Source organism: Antrostomus carolinensis, unplaced genomic scaffold (assembly GCF_000700745.2).
Source record: "Antrostomus carolinensis isolate BGI_N321 unplaced genomic scaffold, ASM70074v2 scaffold3078, whole genome shotgun sequence".
Classification (NCBI taxonomy): Eukaryota; Metazoa; Chordata; class Aves; order Caprimulgiformes; family Caprimulgidae; genus Antrostomus; species Antrostomus carolinensis.
The window spans coordinates 18,016-40,675 of record NW_010333507.1 but is presented as its reverse complement, the minus strand read 5'-3'; the positions used below and the strand labels follow the sequence as shown (position 1 = coordinate 40,675).

General features: G+C 42.7%; 1 protein-coding gene across 1 annotated transcript in view; it reads left to right on the top strand.

Annotated features, from left to right (window-relative positions):
• Positions 1-22,660, top strand: part of SLC24A3 (solute carrier family 24 member 3) — a 30,232-nt gene that overhangs the window by 5,152 nt on the left and 2,420 nt on the right. The window contains exons 3-9 of the mRNA XM_029086457.1: positions 1,238-1,291; positions 2,844-2,977; positions 5,638-5,798; positions 6,383-6,659; positions 7,292-7,458; positions 9,223-9,337; positions 10,216-10,328. Coding sequence (XP_028942290.1) covers positions 1,238-1,291; positions 2,844-2,977; positions 5,638-5,798; positions 6,383-6,659; positions 7,292-7,458; positions 9,223-9,337; positions 10,216-10,328 — 1,021 coding nt within the window. The remainder of the gene's footprint in view (positions 1-1,237; positions 1,292-2,843; positions 2,978-5,637; positions 5,799-6,382; positions 6,660-7,291; positions 7,459-9,222; positions 9,338-10,215; positions 10,329-22,660) is intronic.

The window sequence follows — 22,660 nt, the reverse complement described above, 5'->3', positions numbered from 1 at the left end:
AAGAAAGAAAAAAGAAGCATTAATATCCCCATGAACGTGTTTAAATGTACTGCAGTAGGTATGGTAGGCTAGGAGGGCTTCAAACACTTTCAAAAGTGTACTTTCAGTTGTTTTGCTTTCATGGTTTTGTTTTCAGCACCTCTCAGGGCTTGTAAAGTGACAGTGGTAGCTTTGATTTCACTCACAGCCAGTATTATTTAGATTACAAGCACTAGGGGGAGTCAGGCTTTTTGTGTTGCATGTTTTCTTAAACTTGTTCTCACTGTGGGATTTATGTTTCATTTTCGAGAAGGATTTCTGAAACACTGAGTTTTGCAATGGCTTGTTTTTCTTTGTTTTATTTTGTTTTTTTAACTAAAATTGACTCAAGGCCCAATTGTATTTGTCTGTGCCCTTCAACTAAAACACATCAATGCAGAAGCTGAGTGTTGAACTGCCAGAAGCAGGGGATGAGATTGATATGGTTAGTGCAATGTCTCAAAATCCTTAAAGAGAAAATAGCCCGTGAGTTTTAGTATATAGCAGTCTGATAACGGATGATTTCCACACAGATTAGAAGTTTTCCATAGGGAACTATGCAGAATACAACATTTTGGTCAATTAAAAAGATAAACTAGAAACAAGTTCTAAAACTCATATTCTATTTTGTTTTCCTACAAATTTCATTAGTTTGACACAGAAACAGTGGAGAAAAAACCTGACAATATCTAATCAGCAATTTAAACTGCTGCCTGCTGCATTCTCAGTGGTTATGCAGCAGCAGTAGCAGAAGAGCAGCTGCCTTTTGTTCAGGTCATCTCTGTATGCTTGGTGTGCTTTAGCATGCTCAGAAGGCACAACGACCTGCTTTACACCCACGCAGGCAGAGCAGGGCAACTGCTCCCCTCCCTCTGCCACAGTCCCCACAGGTATTGCCATTACAGCAACTTCAGTGTTGCTTGGGTGCATGATTTATTCACTGGACTTATGGGTTTAGTTGCTTGTTCTTAGCTGATGGGTTGATTTGTCCAAGTAAAACCAGTGCAGAAGTCAAGAAAACAAAGGAGGCATCACTCATGGGTGTGTGAGCCATTTCTTTATGCATCCCCTTTTCTCTAGAGGTGTGTTAAGACAGCCCAAGAGGGTCAAGATTTTCCACAAGTTCGTGGCATGACTGATGGGTGGGGAATGGCTGAACTCAGGTAGCTGACTGCCGTGCCCTGCTCTGATTCGTTTTCTGTGTCGCTTTTGTTTGCAGGTGGGAGTCCTTAGTCTTAGTGCTGATGTATGTCATCTACATCGTTATCATGAAGTAAGTCAAATGAACCTTCAGCTTGTTTAGATTGTAAAGCTCCCTGCTCCACTGCTTTTCCAGAGGTTGCAAAGGTAACTAAAGAGAGCTGCAGGCTGTGGGCTGGGCTTTCATTGTACCATCCAGTTTGCACACCAGCAGCACCTCCAATCACAGGGGTTAAAGCACCTTTCCCTGTCACGTACTTACCTGTAATTTATCCTCATGAGGCAGGAAGGGGCTGCTTATTCTCATAGTACAGAGGATCAGACATCTAAAGGTGGATGATGATACTTTACGGACCTCACCCTGTGTGAACCAACCAAGGCTAATGCAGCAAGTCTGTGACAGAGGAAAGAACTGAATCCATCTCTGACTCCCACCAAAGCAGGCTCTTCTGACTTTGCTTTAGCATCCCTACTCCGAAATAAACATGTGGGTGATTCCAGTCTACTTTTTATGGGTGCAGAACTCCACAGCAATTTTGTCTTGCTTGCTTGGAGACCCATGATGAAACTGCAGTAGAATCAGCATTCATTTTCTGAGCATCTGACCTGTGTAACTCCTTTCACACAAGTTCATGCTAGCAAACCTAGTCTGTTCTGCTGTTTGGTTCCCCTCCTCCTGCCTTGTTTTTAAAAGCCAGTGGAAAGGAAACCCATATTTAAACTGGAACATTCAACAAAACCTACCAGCTGCCAAACACACCAGTGGTCTTGTCTCAACAAGTAAGAGTAGAGATTTGTTTTGAAATTATGAATTGAGTAAATATTGTGAGAGCAATTCTCAGTGAGAACAGTAAAACACTCAGGCTGGGTTGAAGAGAACACTAGTCAGAATTCATCTCACTTCTAATAATTAGAAATTTTTTCTTTAACCTGGAGGGTAGCTTCACCCTTGTAACAATTAACTGATGAGCAAAACAGGCAGTTGTAATGTCTGAATCTAGAATGGATTTTTTTTTCTGGAAGCAGTGCTGTAGTGTGAACAGATGTTTCAGACCTGTTTGGTTGAGGAGGTTGTTGGCCTTTTTAAGGACCTCAGCCAGGTGTTCACAGTGGTCTACCCCTACTTTTGAGTATCATGGTGCTATCCTCAACTCATGCTTGTGTCAGCTCCTGACTACTCTAAATAAAATAATAAACAAAGATTATTTTTTTTCCCCCCAAAGTTGAGTTGAAACTTAGCATATGGTCTTGTCTTTCTGTGGTAGATCTTCACAGGTAAAATAACGCTCATGCTCACATGTAGCTGTGTGATAAAAAATAAATTTAGATGATGACAATTATTATTTGCTATACAGAACATTAATTATACATAATACATAAACATACATGTCATTCAAGATTCATGTCTTCTATTATTCATAGCCTTCTGGGTTTGAAGAGAGATTGCTTTGTATACAATATATTTAGAGCTCTGGCATACTGTGGCTAGGTTTCCTTAAAACCAGAGGGGTTTTCTTCCCTCCCTTAGTCAGATCACACAGGATATGGATCTAGGAAAGGAAGAGTGTCAAGAAATCCACATAGAAGGAGCAAAGGTACATCTAGAGTTTGTTTCATTTGTGCAGGTACAACTCAACCATACATCACTGCTTCGAAAGGAAGACAAAAAACTCTGCAAATATGGTGAACGGTTTAGCAAATAACACTGAAATGGACGATAACAGCAACTGTGATGCCACAGTGGTATTACTAAAGAAAGGTAACTGTTCCAGTAAGTCACCCTGCTTGCTTGCATCATTCTGATTGTTTATAAGTTTGTTTGCTAGTCATGTGGTGTGAACTGCTTGTGTCTTACCAGCCATTTAAAAAGTTGGGAAGATGGCCCTTTTGTAACCCTGCTGCTAGATGGCCATGACTTCTGTGCCTGGAGGCAGCTCAGGCCTCTTCTGAGCAGTTCTTGCTGCTGGACAAGTGCCTGGCTGAAAGGACTCCTCCAGCTTCAAGCCTGATTTGCTCAGGGGCTACTTACTTAGACCATTAACAGCTATGCCATTGTAAGTCCTCCTGTGGCCTATGTTATTCTGCACTGAAGATGCCCATTTACATCTAGTACCTTCAGTTAAATTGAACTCCATTCCAAAGCAACATAAACTGAGCAGGGAAAAAGGCCCTACTCACACTACTGTACACTTGCCCTCCAGTTGAAGGGAGAGTGGGAACTCTGTGTTGGTCTAGGTGGCATGCTCTTACTGCACATGCTGTTCTTGAATGTGCACAACTTTTCCATGTAAATGATCTTAAGTGGATTTTAGTTTGGCCGAAGTCTCCTCCTATTTGACTTTAGTCACAATCACATATAAAAATGATTGTTATTTCTTCAGCTTAAAAAAAATACACCTGTTCCATAGTTCAGCAGCGGTAGCGCCATGTGTGCATTTGCAAGCACATGCTAAACTGTATGTACAGAGGATAATTTTTTTATCTTTGCAACAGTCAACAAGCATGTGCAGTAACTGCTTGGGATTTCTATGCACCTATCCACAGGAATAACACACACCCACTCCCACCAGTCACTGGTTTAATTTGTGAAGGAGTTCTATCTTGTCTAAAGCAGTTCTCCTCTCTGACTACAGATGGGCTGCCCTTCTTGTTTTGCTGAACTGAAAAAAAAATATATAAAAAAAAAAAAAAATATATATATATATATACAGGTCTCTTTTTCTTCAAACAGTGATGGAAAGACATAGTCTGTATACAGTAAGCAACTAAAAGTTAAATGTAGAGTTTATTTGCTGAAATCAAACCCTTTGAGTCTACCAGAGGCCAGCTATGGTGTTTCTGCCTTGTTGCTGAAGGAAGGCTTTTCTGAGTGCTGTGCACTCTGGTTTGGGGAAGCTGCTTTTATGGGAACAGATGTCTGTAGCATGGAACTCTCAACAGCAAAACTGTGCTGGCAAGAGAACTACACTCTGTACCAGTAAAGCTAGGCTGGTAAAATTCAGTAAGCACAATCTCAGGCCTTACTCATCTAGGTTTAGCCAGTAGCCTCAGGATTACACGCAAATGAGGCAGTCCTGACTGTGGGATTTGGTTTAAATCTTCCCAGAATGCATCTTTGCATGACACTGCTCAGCTGTTGGTGATTTTTTGGTTTGGACACTTGCGGTTAGTCAAACTAGCTGAGGAAGGAAGACGAAAGGATTGCTTCATTTTCTTGCAGATTGTTCCAATATTTACTTGGCAGTTGGCCACCAGAGGCCCAGATAGGCTAGTGACAGTGCTGTGCACACCAGCCAGTAGCATGGGGTTGCAAACAACACTCGTTGCAACAGGTTGCCTGAGGGTTTCAGACACTACCGTTTGTTTTCTGAGACCTTTTCTGAACAGAGGACCAAAAATAATGAAACAGGAGGATTTCTGTGTTTGCAGCATTTCCCCCAAGTGCCACAGGGAAAAGCTGTCTGGCTGTTTTGATATTTTTAAATATAGATGGCCTCACTTATCTACCCCAGTCCATGGAAACCACCTCAGAAAAAAAAAAAGTGACACTAAGCCAAGGAGATACACTTCTGTAAGACTCACAGTGATGGTATTAAGTTGTAATGCCATGAAAGATTTGCCAGTGTTCAGCAAATGTTTGTTGATTGTAATAAACCAAATCAGAAATGTCTTGAGGAAGACCTCAGGTTTCCCTGCTGCCAAGTCCCAGTCCTGGCCCAGAACGGACAGCCCAAGGTAGCATCCAGGCACAGAAAGGATGGATGCTGGCACTGTGCCACCCCAGAGGTCATGGGCACTGGCACTGTGCCGGGCTGGAGTGCAATTTGGATACCTGCCCTGTCCCCTTGTTCCTTTGCTCCTGCACTGTGGATTGCACCCCATGGACTGGCATGTGTGCTTGCTGCCAGGTTTGATGGCACTTCCCAGCCATGAGCTGCAAGGCTAGGATGCGGGAACTTGTTTTTTGCTTGCATTGGTACCCCACAGGAACACAGTGACAATTTCCTCACTCTCATGTATGGTTAATGGTGAGGCCAATATCCTCACAGAAGTGCAGATTATAACAGAAATTAGTGCAGCTTTACTGTAGCACCATTTCTACCTTGGTGGAATAGCTGCTCTGGAAGCAGTGAGCTGCCTAACACAGGCCTGTGATGAACTGTAGAGAGCAGATTTAATTCTCTGTAATGAGCATGAGTGGGGACACTATGTTGGCATTGTATTTAAAGACAGAAATGTAGGACATGTAAAGATAGAAATTAAGGAGAGAGGAGGCATATTTTGAATGATGGTAGCTGAAGGAATGACTTACAAATGACTTATGGAATTTGCGGGTTTATTCTTATGAAAGCCACACAGGGCAGAGAGAGAGAGACTGCTGGAAGAAGACCTTAATTTCTCTTTGTTCCTTGGTTGCAGGAAATTTCCACCGTAAAGCCTCAGTGATCATGGTGGATGAGCTGCTGTCTGCCTACCCACACCAGCTTTCATTTTCTGAGGCTGGGCTCCGGATCATGATAACCAGCCACTTCCCTCCCAAGACACGTCTCTCTATGGCCAGCCGCATGTTAATCAATGAGGTATGTCTTCTATCTCCCCCCACCTCCCCTTCTCCTTCTGAATTTGCCTTTTGCCCTACTTGAGTCCAAATGAAACTCTTGTGTTTCTTCTGGATCTCTGATAGCATTTTCACAGGTGTTATCCTTCTGACACTTGACTTTACTAAATCATCCCTTGCTATCTGTCCCCATGGAGATTTTGTCAGAGAAAGTTTCACGTCATTATGTGGTTATGTTACCTGTACTTGTTGCTCGCAGGAGGTGCCCCCTGCTTTGATCTGACGTGAATATCGCTTTCACTTATTTAATAATATGGTACTCAGCTGAATCTGCACTGAGTCTGGCCCTGGTCCTGGAGTACTCCTGCAGTCAATTCTACAGCCATTGGTCTTTCTCTTATAAAAGTTGTATCTGTGAGATTTATCTAGTCATCTGCAAACAAGCATCGTGTTATAGCTGATAAAAATTCACCCCTTTTGCTTTTAAAGACAAATTTCTAAAGAACTCTGCACATCTCTTTTTCTCTGTTCCTCCCTTTCTTTTTAAAAAATGTGATTTTTAAAAAAAATCTGTCTTTCAGCAAAAATTTGTGCCTGTGTTTACAGAGACAAAGGCTGATCAACAGCAGGACTTACACCAATGGTGAGTCAGAAGTAGCAATCAAAATACCTATCAAGCACGTGGTTGAGAATGGAACAGGCCCCAGCAACTCCGCCGAGCGGGGCGTGAACGGCACACGGCGGGACGAAGACATGGCTGAGGCTGGGAACGAGACAGAGAATGAGAATGAGGATAACGAGAACAACGAAAACGATGAGGAAGAAGAAGAAGATGATGATGATGATGACCATGAAGGACCTTACACACCTTTTGACCTACCCAGTAAGAAGCTCCTGGGTTTCTGTTGTTCCAGAAAGCAAAACTCAGTTTGGGTATGCCAGAAAGCATTACAGATGCATGTTGAGGTAGAAGTGTCTCTGAGAGCTCACATCATCCTGCACCTCTCAGTGTAGTTCCTGGTCACAGGTAAAACATGAGAGGAACTGGGAAGCAGCAGGAACTTCTCAGGATGCAGACTCCTGGGTTTGGACGCACCTCTACTGCAGCTTGTGCATTGACCCAGCACTGCTGTTGCAGTCAGAAGGGAGGGGCAGCAATGTCCACAGGGTGATTCGTGCCCCCAAAACTGAGTCACCCTCTGGAGAGACCCGTCTCTCTCTGCTGACTATGTAGAAAGCTGAGGATGGTGGGGCTGCTGGCAAGGTTCTGGAATGCAGGTCAGATGTTTGTGTCTAGGCATTACCTTTGCTGGGAAATGAGGTGCGCTTTCACGTCCAGGGTAAGGTCTAGTGCTAGTGGAGACCAGGCAGTGGTGGTGCTGGTGTGGAGCAGAGTCAAAAGAAGGTCCTGGGTGCCTCTGGCGTCTTGTTTGTTAATATTAACAAAATAATAACATTCTGGACTAAAGCAGACTAAAATTTTGATTGTTTCCCTTTTTTTTTTTTTTTTTACAGCTGGCAAGGTAGAAATCTTGAAGTGGCTCTTTACATGGCCATTGAGTTTTGTCCTGTACTTCACAGTGCCCAACTGTAACAAACCCCACTTGGAGAAATGGTTCATGGTTACCTTTGCTTCTTCTACCCTCTGGATTGCAGCTTTCTCCTACATGATGGTGTGGATGGTACGTACCAACTAAAGCAGAAACCAGAGCCTGGCAGAAGTGGTTTTTGTCAGCTTAGAGAAAAGTGGAGAAAGTTCTACATACCTGAATTTTTAGATGAGAAACCTTAAGTCTGCTTCTATTTCTATCAGGCCTGTCCACACTGAGAGTAGAAAATTAGAAGCCAGTAGCCATGGCCTTTGAACTTGATTCAGGGGTAGAATTTCACTCAGATTCTTTAACATGGGAAAAAATTACACTTGTTCCAGTTTAACACCTCCTTGTCATGCAGGGCAGTGTGAAGACATCCTGATGCTAGTAAGAATCTGGCCTCAGTATTTTTGACTTTTCTTGGAGCAAGCAAACTTGAGAGACAGAGTTGTGAATAATAATACTTTGAACTCAACACGAACAAAAGCATGAGATTCAGCCAAATTCTTGCACAACTCCTCTATTCAACAGAAACTTAATTCTACCTCATTATCCTCAAGGTAGAAGGGGATAAATAAAAATGGACACGAGGAAATCCAAGTATAGTTGGCCTGTTCACAGACGAGTTCTGTGTGTGCTGTCTGGGTCAATGAGCCTGTTAGCTTGCTGCAAGCCTCATTACACGATATGTCTAGGTGATAAGTGTAATTTAATCATTAGGATTACAGTAATACTGCAGCATGGATTGTGTTTCTTTTGGGGCAGTCTGGACTCTTAAGCAGAATCAGACAATGATGGGATGTTGGCATCAGGAGTGGGTCTAACAAGGGAAGCCTGGTTTTGAGCTACTGCACTTGCAGTGGAATGCAAGATTCATGGTCTGTCTCTGCGTGGGACCCAAAGAGCATGGACATACCTTGCTAAAGCGCTGGACACAGACACTGCTTCCCTGCTGGGAAGAGGAAGGCAACAAAAAAATCTTCACTGCCTTCACAATTCATTCTTGTACTAAATGCAAAAATGAATGCCAGGCTTTTCCCTGCAAACCAATCAAAGCAGTTACAGAAGAGGGACTTCTTTGGGTTTTGTTTTCAATAACCCATGTTACCCTGTACAGTAAATAGAAAGTTACTTGTTTTCTTCTGATTTTCATCTGCGAGGATGAGGTGTTTTTCAAGAAAAAAGCCATCCCAGCTTTCCATAGCTACAGGGTCACTGTGCTGCTTCTAACATATGGTTCACATTTTCTGGAGTATGCTGCAGAGAGTTCAGAAGAGCAATTAAATGTGACTAATAGGAAATGGGCATCATTAAACAAAGGCATCCAAAATTTAAAAACATTAATCAATTTGAAGAACACTGATTTATCATAGACTGCATAGCAAAGGAAAGACGAAATTAAGGTATCCTCTCTCTGCCAGTAGCAGTTGTTTGCAGTCACTTGGGGATATGTCCTTGCATATAGCATTTTCATAGTATAATGAACCATGAGGTTGTTTTAGTGTCTGCTTAGCTATTATTTAGTCTATAATAATGTCTACAAACTTCAGCCAAGATTGGGAGACTGTTACACAGGGTAGTCAGCCACCATATAGTCTCTTTTCCAAGTTAGTGTCAGGAAAATTGTGGTTGAAAGGGTGAAGTAGCTAAACAAAGAGGGTGCATAGCAGGTCAGTGCTATCCTCTGCCAGATGATTAATATACCACAAAAGCCTGTCACTGCTTCTTTTTAAAGAAAGTGTGAGTTTGCACTGAGCAATAAACTCTGTCTCACAGCATCTTGCAGAATTGGGCCAAGCTGGTCTCTGATTTTAATTCTTGTAAACAGCTTGACAGTTTATTTCCTCTACTTAGGTGACAATCATTGGCTACACACTGGGAATTCCAGATGTGATCATGGGTATCACTTTCTTGGCAGCTGGAACCAGTGTGCCGGATTGCATGGCAAGCCTTATTGTAGCAAGGCAAGGTAGGTTCATAGGTTCATCACAGAGATGTCATATTGTTACGGAAGTGTTTCCTTACATCCTCTTCCTCTTTAGGTAGCACAGATGTGTCCTGAGCGTGAAAACATACAGAACCCTTTTCCTGAGGCTGAAATTTAAAACAAGAACCAAGAGGGAAATTAATAATGTTGCTATTGCAAAGCAGCTAACAGGTTCTTAATGATGGAGTGGAACAAGTTTTGGCACTGTTGTCAACTTCAAGCCTTCCCCAAAAGTCACAATGTTTTCCTTAATTTAAATATTAGTGGCATAGAATTGTTTAGAACATGGCATAAGGGTCTTTCAAGTCACTTCCCAGCTTTTCTCCAAAGTCACAAGGACTGGAAGATACTACTGTTTTTAAGAAAAACTTTTTCCCCCTCCCTTATGACTCCAGCAACAGGTGTTCTAAGAGACAAAGCTGTCAATCCTGCTTTGGGGAACAAAAACAGTGGCTCTCCATTGAAACAGCTGGCTACCCAAAGACCTAATCTACTCAGTGCAGTATAGAAACTCATGTGTCATGGTTACAGTAAAGCATTAAAAACTCCACTGAGCATGGCACAAGAGTGCTGGCAGATTGTAGCCAGCAAAGCCAGTGGCCAGGGTCCCCACAGCAGCAGAGGATTAGTTGAGGGAAATTCTCAGATTATCCTAGAAGGTGGATTCAACACTTTCAGCCCTGCTGACCTTATATGATGGGGAGGGGAAAGGGAAGGGATGGGGTGAGGGGGATCTCCCTTAACTCTTTGCCTTAATCCATGGAAATTGTCTGGATTAGCTCAGATTAATTTATTTCTGTTTAAAAGTTGAAAGACTTTTCTGAGACATGTCTGACTGTACATGGTTTCTGTTCCTGCAGGTATGGGGGATATGGCCGTGTCCAACTCAATTGGAAGCAATGTTTTTGATATTTTAATTGGCCTAGGTCTCCCATGGGCTTTGCAGACCCTAGCAGTAAATTATGGATCATACGTAAGTCCTGCATTTGTTCACATTATTCTTTTTTATTATTTTTTTATTTACTTAATTTTTTTAATAAAACAGACCGATTTAGGAAAACAAAAAATAAAGTCCAAAATTCTGTGGATTGGATTTGAAGAAGGAAATAGTTTTGCTCTGCTAAAATTTGTGGGAAGTAGCGATTAATTGTCAGTGGATGTTCCCCATGCTTTGGAGGACAGGTACTTGCATTTCCTTCTTAAAGCAGCAGTCTATGCTGAAATAAGCTAACTCACTAGAGCGTACTGTATTTTCAGGCACGTGAATATATTCAAGGTAAGGAGAATGATCCTGTTTTAAATAAGCCAGAGTGGATAAACACATAGGTGGAAGGTAAAGGGATAGAGCAGACCTGTACGGCTTTCAGTAAGCAAAATTCTAGCGTTACTGAACTGTTAACACACTGGAAAGTGAAGGAAGCTGTTAAATAACTGGATATTATAGAGCGTGATCATCATCGGGAAACACTGCAGAGCTTTCCTGTATGAGAAAAACTACCCAACACCAATGAAACCATCTTTTACTTCCCAAATCATAAATGACTCACTCCTGCAACAAAGTTGTTGCAAGTTCCCTTCTGAGAAGGAAGAGTAGGAGATGCCGTGAAGTCCTAGAGGGAAGTCGCTGTTGCTAGTGCTGTTAGCTGGACAACCCTCAAACAGCAGTGTAGGACAGAGGAAAGATTCTTGATTACAATTGCTGAGTGAATACAAAGTTAAAAGACTGGAGAATCACAGAATTGTTGAGGTTGGCAAGTACCTCTGGAGATCATCTAGTCCTCCACCCCCTGCTCAAAGCAGGGTCAGCTAGAGCAGGATGCTTAGGACCATGTCCGGTTAGGTCTTGAATACCTCCAAGGATGGAGACTGCACAGCCACTCTCAGCAGCCTGTTCTGGTGTTTGACCACTCTCACAATAAAAAAAAAAAAATCTTAGATTTAAATGAAATTTCTGTATTTAAAATTATTTGTGTTGCCTCTTGTCCTTTCAATGGATACCACTCAGAAGAGTCTAGCTGCACCTTCTCTGCCCTCTCCCATCAGGTGTTTATACACATCAATAAGATCCCCCTGAATCTTCTCTTCTCCAGGCTGAACAGTCCCAGCTCTTTCAGCCATTCTTTGTGTGTCAGATGCTGCAGTCCCTTAAACGATCCTTGTGGGCTTTAATCATACTTAAATCATCCTTCACTAGACTCACTCCAGAAAGTCTGTATCTTCCTTGTATTGAGGAGCCCAGAACTGGACCAAGCACTCCAGATGTTTCTCGCCAGTGCTGAGTAGAGGATGATCATCTCGCTCTAAATGCTGATAATGCTTCTCCTAATGCAGTTGGTGTTCCATGCCACAAGGGTGCATTGTGGACTTCAGCTTGGTGTCCAGCAGGATCAACACATCTTAGCCAAGCTGCTTCCCAGCATGTACTGATGCATGGGGTTATTCCTTCCCAGGTGCAGGACTTTACATTTACTTTTGTTGATGGTCCTGAGTTTCCTGGCTGTGCATTTCTCCAGCCTGTCCAGGTCCCTCTGGATGGAAGCACAACCCTCTGGTGCATCAACCACCGCTCCCAGTTTTGTTTCAACTGCAAACTTGCTGAGGGTGCCCTCTGCCCCATCCTCTAGTTAATTAATAAAGACATTAAGCAGTATTGACCCTTGGGGTAAACCACTAGTGACTGCCCTCCAGCTGGACTTCGAGCAGAGTGGTTTTGCCAGTTATCAGTCCAGTTCACTGACTACGTATTTAGTGTGTCTTCCTCTGTTTGTCTATGAGGGTGTTTGAGAGATAATGTCAAAAGCCTTGAACCAACATCTGTTGCTCTCCCATTATTCAAGTCCACCTCATCATAGAAGGCTATCAGGCTGGGTAAACATGATTTTCCCTTCATAAATTTATATGTCTACTCACAGTCACTTTCTAGTCCTTCATATCTTTAGAAGTGATTCCCAGGATTATTTGCTCCATCACCTTCCCAAGGATCAAGGTCAGGCTGGCCAACCTGTAGTTCCTTGGATCTTCCCTCTTGAATATAGGAGTAACAAAAAGCAGCAATGCTATAGGAATAAAATCCCTTTCTTTAATGAGCAGCTTATCTGTAGCTGATCTATATTTTTGCGGAAAAGGATGAAAACAAGTGGCTGAACAGAAGCAGCCAGCTTTCATGGTGGCATAACAATGTCACTACTGTTTTGAAAACCCAAAATGTTCATTGTACACTGTGATCACATGGTTAGGAAGGGCTGTCTTGGAAACAGCCCCACAATTAGCAAAGAGAGTTTCCTCAGTTTTCACTTGCAGTTCCTGGATTTCTCTCCAAATCCTTGGATAATTAGACTTCAAAACAAAACAAGCTCCCTCTTCCACTTCCCCCCCCCCCCCCCATTATTAATAATGAGTTATTTAAGTACGAGTAAGTTGCCAGAAAAGGCTGGAGTCAGGTGTAGCCTGGTGACAGGCATTCAGAGCTGCAAGGTGCTGTTTGTTATTCAGGGAGCCCTGCTGATGTGTGTGTCATTAGGTCAGCAGGGGCAGAAGGTGAGGAGCTCCTGCTCCCTGAGATCCATAGGGCTGAGCCTTGGGCTGCTCACAGGAGCAAGGCCTGCTCACTGGGTCAGGCCAACCTACTTGTTTGCTAAGTGTGACTGTGAGTCAGAAGCACTAGGTACTTTCTGAGCTAATAGTTATAGTTTAGTACTGCTCCTTCGGTATTTGGCAGGATCCAAATTTGTCTTTGTAGTATCTCCTCCAAAAGAGGAGCTCCTGAAAGCCATCATGATTCCCTTGTCTTGTGTGCAGAGGGAAGGAGAGATTTGTAAAAGACAAAAAGAGCTTGCTTGATCATGGTTACTTTTGCATAGCCATCCAAAACCATGATTGCCTCCTCAGAGTGTTTAATATAAGAGGACTGTGGCGAAGTTAAGCTTTTGCTGAAAATAGAGACTAAATGCATTTTAATAAACAAGCTGTTAAGGCAGTAATAGCTTTTGTGGAAGCCAAAAAGAAAATAGACTGTGATTTGAAAGTTAAGCTTTAATGCAGAAGAGCCTCCCAGAAGCCCCCTCCAGCCTTCTTTTTCTGGAAGTCTGAACACTCAGAATTTTCTCCAGAGTATGGTATTTCTGTAATATCACACTCTGTAAAATCCCTCTGTATCTTTTGTTCCAGGCTGCCTGACTCAGAATCTCCTGTGGCCAATTTTTGCTCCCTGTTAAGGCTGGTGTAAAGAGTTCTGGCATGTTACTGTGCAGAAATGAAGATGATCTGCTCCCTTTTTCTTTCCCTTTGTCTGCCTCTGTGCTGCGATCGGCACGTGCATGTGGCAGGATGGTGTCCTGTGATTATGTGCATTCTGAACTGTCTCAGCCACATGTGGTAAAAGTGGCTTCTCACTCTAACCAGCCAAGCAGCTGCTCCCAACCAGAAGGAGATTTATGAAGTTTCATTCTGAATGTGAAGAGCAGGCTCATGGCTAATTGTGCTTTCAGCTGCTGTAGGACCCTTTGTAGGATGAGCTTGTGTTTGAGCCTTCCTTAAACTCCCTAAGGGCAGGGAGGTGTTTCAGAGCCTATTTTACAGATGGTGCATTTTGATTTGAGGTAAGCAGAGAGCTTTGAGGAAATGCAGCTTATGGCTGGTTGTGAGACGTTGATGTATTGAAAACATTGTCCCATGAGGTCCCAGTTACTGCCTGGTTTTGTCTTGTGCCTGGCAGCAGCCACAGAAACCCCGTGTAGAATCGGTACTAGTTTGCTCTATAAGATAGTGCCTAAGGGGGAAAAATACAGCTTGTGATCTAACAGATAAGACAGGAAAAGAGCAAGAGGGAACCTATCAGAGAGACTAATGGACTTGCTGGAGGTCACAAAGTAGGTAAGTGGCAGAACTGGAAATAGACTGTGAATCTCTTGAGACACATCTGGTGCTGGGTTGATAAATCACAATCATTTTGATTATGTGCCTTTCCCAGTTCTGACTGCTCCTTTCTCAGGCCCATTGTTGATGGATGTTTCAGCTTATTATTTATGTTATTCTTCTTTTCTTGTTACAAGAAAGGAATGAAAAACCATCTTGTGCTTCTCAGGCTACATCTTGGAAACATCTGTCACCTGTTTTAAAGAAGGAAGTTCCCCTTCTTCTGTTTTCCTACTTTAAATGAAACATTTTCTGGTAGGATATGGGTACACCACAAGTGGAGACTGCAGAGCAATCACAGCCCCAGCCCAAACAAAGTGGGGCTGCACCCACATGATGTGATGTAGGAAGCTGGCACACCAGGCAGTGCTTTGCAAAACCACTCTATGCTCCAGGGCCCTGGTCTCTAATGTCATTCACTCTGCCTCTCCTATGTGTGTTTGTTACTATGAACCAGGTCTGTCTCAGTATGATCATCAATGTACAATACTGGACTTTTATTCTCTTCCATCCAGTGCTGACTGGAGTCAGTCCAAACCCAAGCCAGAGAATGCTCCATCTTACGCTTCTCCAGGAAAATGTTAGCATTGGTGCAGAAAAGAAAAGGTCCTCCTCTGACGTCACCCTTTGCCTTCAACTCAGTTGTCAATCCCACAGTTCTTGGTTTGGGCCAGGCCACTGACACTTTTCCCATCAAAAGGCAGATCTAGACAATATCAAACAGTTTCCACATCAGATCCCTTCTGTTTCTACAATGTCTAGTCTCTAACTCAACTATATGTTTATTATTTTAAAAGTCCTTGTTATTTCTGGACTTCTATTAATGTCCAGGCACTAACTCTGCCTTCCTCTGTGCTTCCCACTGGAGCTTCCATCTCCACTACTCAGAGGTCACTTGGCCACCCTCCTGCTGCAGCTCTGGCCTTCTGTTATCAACCATAGCTAATCTAGTGTGCCAGCAGGACTTTCGGAGAAAAAGCAGCATCCCTCTGGTCCTAGAGAGACCTTTCAAAGAGTTCACTTTCTCATTTCTTCCAAATCTGAGTCCTGGACGCGTTGCTGACTCTGTAATCCTGTAAGCATCCTTCCCCAATGGCCCTGGCAAATCCCGAGTGGAAGGACATTTGCTTCATGTTATCCATCCAATTGTTTCCCTCTGTAATCTTTTTTTTTTTTTTTGGATGTGAAGCTGTAAACCAGACATCAGCCAGGAGTATTTTAGAGAACAGGAATTTTAGCCTAAGGATAAACAGCCAAATTCATTTGTTCACATCAGCATTTGGGAGTATACTCATATGTCTGTCCATCACTCTTCTGCCCAATAATTTCAGCCAGTTTCAGCAAAATTTGACAATAAGTTAGATGTCTTAAAGACATTACATTCTTTTCAGGCAAACAGGAAGCTAGGGAGAGAAGTAACCCCAGCATGAGGCTTGTTAGACATCAGAGAATCCAGAGGGAAGCGGATACTTGAGAGACACGTCAAGACGGCAAGCATCACTGCTTTGCTACTTGCTGACCAGTTTGCTATTCACTGTTTTAATTCCAAGGCACTATGGTGAATCTTATGACATTAGGACAAAGCTGGCCTTCATTTCCTCACAGCCAACATCTGTGTATCTGTTCTGTGCCCCATTCTGCCCCAGGTGTCTGCATATAGACCACCTTAAATCCTCTGAGGAAAGAGCGAGGATAGGCTCAATGGATCTGTCATCAGGGCAAACATTAAGGTCTAGGATAGCAACAGACACTCTGAGTGTCTGCAACGGTCCTTGCTTCCCACAGCATCACCCTTCACTTCTGTAGATGTTACTCCTCCTCCTTGTCTGGGGTGCCAGACTCGTTCTGTCACCTTAGCATCTGCAATGTGATGTGCTGGTATCACTGCAGCAGCAGTATGCAGCTTGGCAGGTTTCAGTGGATTAATTTATTTGCTGATCCCAAAAACCTATGGATGAGCATAACAGCAGGTACACGCTGAAGCTACTAACTAGTCCCTCCAGCTTCCTGGAACAGTTTGCCTGTATTGAGTGCATTTGCTCCCTGGTTTCATGACAGGGAAACTGAGAAGATTATACTGTAGTAGAGCGAAAGTGTCTAGACCCTTCCAAAGCTCCTAACAATACAGGAATTCTCTCCATCTATAAGCCCTGCGTTTCTTGCTTAATACCTTGAGTGTCTATGTGCAGCACTCTGTGTTGCGTACTCCAGCATGTGTACCCTCTGCAAAGTGAATTGTGTGATACAGAGCAAACCAAAGATGCTTTCTTAGGAGTCTGAAAAAGGTCCAAGAAGGAAATTCCGTTGAAATGTGCAGGAATGCAGCACATGTCTGGAGTTCCAGTTTGTTGAGACCCGTGTCTCATGGCAAGAGCTGGGGAATGCAGGATTTACACTGAATTTCCACTGCCAGGCAGGGACACTGCAGGATGAGGATCCCCAGACAGACAGAGGACCTGCAGCTTTTTCAGCCAAGGGACTGGAAACATAGCAGAGTCCTTCTAATATTCCTGAATGAGGTAATTTCTCTCATATTTGGACCCTGAAGCAAAACCAGTTTGAGTTTTGGCAATAGCTCCTTGTTTTCCCTTCAGCAACTGCCAGAAAAGAACTGAAGAATGGAATCACATTTATTTTATTTCCATTGTTTTTCCTCTGCTGTTTAGCTTCAGCCTTGGTTTCTTATTGCCTGCAGAAGCTGTGTGGGAATAGCTGGAGCTGATGGCAGTATCTCTGCTGCACAGGAAGGAGGGAGATAGCCTTCGTGCAAATTCAGACACAGTAGATTTTGAACTTGAAAACCTTTCATGTGTGATCAGTCAAAACAGAGCATTTTTCTGGCTTGCTTTAGCCACTAGATACAAGCCAAACCGCAAAGGAGAGTTTGGGAATGTTGATTTTTCCTCCCTGCCATATGAGTGCTTCGTCTGCAAACAGTTCTCTCCTGGGGAAGAAGCATTTCTTATCTTTAAATGAAGAGAGAACTGAGCTTTTCCTTCTATAATTAAGAAGACTCCAGCTGAGGCCCTTTTTCTGCTCTTTGCTAAAAACTGAAATTATCTCCTCTGTAACTGTGAGTTTTGAACATTTTGCTAGCCTTGTTTTCCCTGAACTTACACACTGTCACATACCCTGAGAAAACCTATTCCATTGCCTTTTGCAGGAAATGCCACTTGTCCCAGGAGAAGGCTGCTTGACTGATTTCTACCCTAATCTGACAGATCAAGGACACATTTTTCTTAAGCTTTTGTACCAAATTTCAGAATCTTCTGAGCTCCTGTGGTCACAGTTAGAAGTCACGATAAGAAATAGGGCAGGCTACAGTGATAATCAGAGAGGTAGAAATAATTTGTCAGTTACAACTGTATTTCCAGAGCTGTAGACTTAGGGGAAATTTTTGAAGCAGCAGCAGGTAGTCCAAAATCAAATGCAGAAAAAGAAAGGATCTGTTAGGCAAGTGTAGAACTAAAATGAGAAAAATGAGAAATAAGTAAACAGTGGCTATTTAGCCTAGTTTAGATTTAACTTATCTCAGAACCACTGAGCAGTACTGTATAAAACAATTAATGATTCTGTATGTTTACTTTTTGAAATAGATAGGTGGGCATTAGATTAGAAAACGTTGAAAGGCTCTCAGCTGGAGAGAAGGTTAAAAAAAGCAGCATACCTACTTTTGTGGCTTCTTTTGTGATTCTAGCCATTGCTGTGCACAAAAGGGCTGTAATGTAGACTTGGGACAAACAGGAAGGGATTACAGGAAAATAATTAGCATCAGCAGGTAGGATAAAACAGTAGGAAGCTGTTGTACCTGCCTTTTTGTTCTGATGAGCAAGCCCTCCTGTGCACCACTTAGTGCAATACTGTGCAGAGTTGTAGCAGACTTAGAGCAAATCTGAACCTGTCTCCTTTGAAACGGTATGTTCTCTTTGTTGGTTATAGATAAATAATAGCAGTGTTTACTAGAATTAAATATTCTTGTTTTCATTAATATTTGAGGGTTTCCATTATATTTTCAGAGAACCATTTCTAGTGCTAGGCATAGGCTAGCCAAGAGTTCTGTCAGCAGTCTTCTGATGCAAGAATTAAATACCTCAGTATGCAAGAATTAACTACCTCAGTGCCCAGTAGCAGATTTGATAGAAGGGAATAATGTGCTCATACCCCAAACAATGTGGGCTATTTGCTCAAGCCTGCCTCCATGAGCTATGGTACATGGGCAGTGCTCTAATGTAACCTGTGCATCAGGGAAATCACTGCTGACTGATCTGACACTAGAAACCCCTTATACCACCAGTGCAAGGTTTACTGGAGAACATCTCTCCAAATCCTCGAGCTGCAGCCCCCCACATGCTTGGCAGTGAGTTTTCATCTAGTTCCAAGAAGACCTTTCTTTATTGGAGTGAGAATATTTAGCAAAAAACATACCTCAAAGACCAGACTACCACTGCATTTTGGAGTGGAACAAATCCAGACAGCTTTCATTCTTTTCTCAATGTGAGCTATAAAGTCTGCGAGAATCTCAAAGCACTGTATTACTCCAATAAACCTTTATGGTAAGAGGTATCTGGGCAACAAGCTTAAACAGGAATTGTATCTACTATGAGGGAGGTGTCTTACCAGCGTAAATCACCTTGCTCCAGGGCTGTCTTAAATAACCCAGAGACCCTGGGCACAGTGCCTGAACGTATGCCATTCTCCACGTGTGAGAAAGTCGAGTGAGCTCAGGCTTCCTGCATGTGCCAGAAAAGCAATACATCGTACACAGCTGGGCTCCCTGCACACACCATGCAGAGCTGCTCTGTGCATAAGCAACCAGCCAAATTAATTGGACTATTTGTGTGCACATACAGTAACTCCACAGCATGTACACTGCAAGTCCAGTGCACCTGGAATTACACCCCACACCCAGCCTTGGAATCCCTCTCCCAGCTGTCCCAGGGCAAATCTGCTTTGGGGACAGGCTTACATCAATGTTGGTTTGTTCCAACTGTTTTTCTGTTGTTTTTCATTAACTTCTCATTGTTTTATAGCCCTTCTCACCTGTCGTCTTTGTCCTCTTCTGTCCCTTTTCTGCCTGCTCCATGGCATGGCAGGGAGATACCAGACATGCGTCAGCTCCTGAGCCACAGTGGAAACATCTAGAATTCTGCACAGCTTTTATAGTGCTTTGAGCTCACCAGCAAGGTTTTTTTACCCAAAGAGCTGCACTTTTTCTTCCAGAAAGTCCAGCTGTGACATGTATCCAGTTCAGCCAAATGAGCTTCCTGACAAAGTACATTCCACAGCTAGTGTTTGCTCACCCAAGGAAACCACCCTTTGCTGTATACATGGAAGGGTTTTAATCCTGCTGTCCCGTGGCAGAGAGAGGAATTGGGCGATGACCCTAATAAATGGTCCAATTTTTTGCAGAGCAAAAAAGCACTGGAAAGTGAAAAATGCATTAGAAAACACCCTTTCACCTCTCCCAGGAAATCGTTTCTTTCTTTGGGAATAGTCAAACCTTGTAAAGAAAAGTTCTTGTTATTTAGGTTAATTAATAGTTAATTAATTCTCAACAGTGGGAGCTTAATTAAACTCAACAGTGGGAGCTGGGCTAGATCCCAGGCCAGGAGTGTTGCTAGTTAAGCCTGAGTTGAGAACTGTTAACCTGGAGTGAAACTCAAGTGTTTTGGTGCAATACCACTGTAAGAGAAAAATGGTGCTCACGCTGTTTAAGGGGTTGCCACATTTGCTTTGCCTTTGTGGGATTAGCATGACATGTGTTACTGTCACATTCGTAAAGCTGTCATAAATAATTAGCATACACTTTCTACTTTTGAATAATCCTTAATAGCAACTTTTATTCCCCTGACTGACCTCTGAAGAGGAGCCTCGCAGATAGTCCAAAGAAAGCAGTCCCAAACACCTCTCTTTGGAAGCACTGTCCTCAGCAAATTAGACACAGAGGCCTTTGGAATGGTCTTCTTTCCAAATGTCTGCAGGTTTTATGGAGGCTAATGATGTAGCTGAGAAGCAGCGTCTGCACTTTAGGTTGAATTCAGACATTTTCCGTGCTCAAATAATTCCAGCTGCTTCGCTGGCTTCCTTTTTCCTGTAGATTCCTTTCCGATTGATGTATTTCATACTGACAGTTTTTACAGATATTGGCGCTGGTCAAACAGAATTCCTGACCAAAATCCAGACAGGAATTTCTTGTAAAATAGTATCTGTCTTTCCTACCCAGCTGCTGCTCATTTGGGGTAGGAGGGAAGGTGGCTTTAAATTTGTATTTTAGTTACACAAAGTTAGTTGAGGGTTTTTTGCATTTTAGAATAACTAAAATGGAAATCCAGGTTAGCTGTCGTGTATGGACCATTCAGATGAGTGGAAGCAGGAGAAGAAGAGTGGGACAGTCCATCTCTACAGGGAGCAGTAATGTGTGCACAGAGCCCCCAGATTAGCTTATCCTGGCTCCTTGGTGTAAAACGAAATGCCATAGGGTATCAAAGGAAAAGGTCTTCTGGGTCAGAACATGACGTTGTCTCTCATCCCACAAGCAGCTCTTGTTTCAGCAAAACTTTGAGGTTTGGACTGGTAATAGAAGCTGCAGGGACCTTAGAGTCTTTTTCCATAGCTGCAAGAATATGCTTCTTCCTGTTTGCCACTTACAGCCTGCAGTTTACATCAACAGTGGGATCATTACATTTATCACCTTCAGTTATGCAGACAGTCCCAAAATTGGCCGTCACACTCTGAAGCAATCCAAATCCTTCATTTCTTTGGATAGTCAGTCTAGTGAGAATATTGTATTTTACATGTAATGCCCATAGGAATATAATGGTCCCACTGTACGTACATACACTTACAGCTTATGTCTTAAATCCTGTAATAACTTTAGGAACAAATGGTCATCATGGCTGTAGCCTTTTCTATGATGGGAAAAATCAGTAAAGAAGGAAAATGTGCCATTTGTGTAAGCCAGTATTTTAACATACATGAAGATAACAGCAAATCTCAGGCAGCAACAGAGCTCTGCAAATCAGTGGAATGCTTGTGAATACAAATGCTACAACAATTCCAGTGTACAGTAGCTGTGCAAGCCCTATTCATGCTTATCATGGTTTATTAGAAGTACAGCAATGTGTCATCATGCCTTTCAGGACTGTCTTCTTGCAGCTTGACCTTGTCTCCAACATGGATTTGCATAGAAGATCCTGGGTGTAGGTTGTTCCTTGCAGGCTCAGGTTTGCAAAATCAGAACCAGTAATCCTTTCCTTGACTCTGGAAGTCAGACTCTGCCCTCAATTGTCCTTGGGAAATGAAGCTAAATCATTACTCTGGATTTGGGAGCAATATTTGGGTGTGAAGTTTTTCCTGACTGTGATGCAAAATGATACAAGTACTTCAGAAGTCTTCCATTCATGAAATTGTAGTGCTGCTTATCATCAAATTAGCAAAACACACTTCTCTTGCAAATGGGCTTCTTTATAGTCTAACTGGAAGGATGCAAGCACTGAAAAGTGGCCAGTGATGCACTATGTACCATTATTTTCTGCGTTGACAGTTGGGAAAATAATATTGTAGCATAGAAGTTTAGTTGGAATTGTTTGTTGGACTAATAACAGTTTAAAAAACAAGAAATAAATCCAGCTGTTAGGAAAAAATGTGTTGTTCGAGGTAGATGAACTTCCATTCTGGGAACTATTTTCATGTCTGCAGATCATATGCAGGAGTGGACAAATGGGTTTGCTTTTCCTTGTATACAAATGTAGAACAAGCTGAGCAATTAAGAATTGGATACCAGCCCATTTAAGGAAGATCACTGCATTTAGTTTTGCTTTTTGACCTCAACAGCAGAGTGGTGTGACTGAAAATACACCCGCACTGCACGAAATCAAAGTCTGCTAGACAAACAATAGCAATGTCCTTTTCTAAAGCATCCTTGAAAAATACTCGTAATTTCTTGCTAAGATTGATCTCTGCCAGGAAACTTAAGTAGTCAGTTACTATTTTAAATAGTAATCGGTTTTGGTGGCTGACAGTTGAAGCTCAACTTCATGTGGGGTTTCATTGCACAGAAAGTACAGGGAGGAATGGGCTGTGTTACCTCATAGTGGCCTTAAGATAATACTTGATATTAGGTAGTCTGAAGATTTACAATGGCACCCACCCAAGATTTACCCATGGCACCCACCCTGCAGCTTCCAGCTGTCCTGTTGCTTCTGTGAAGAAGCTGACCCTCCCGAGAAAGAAGTCTCCCTCACACAGTAGCCCCTACAGAAGTACCTGGAGAGACTGCTCCTGAGTACTCCCTTGATGATATTGCAGGTGATACTATTTGAGAAGATCATATAAAAATGCCCAAAGGGACAATGACTAAGCTCCCCAGAAGAAGAATGGGAAAGTGGGAGA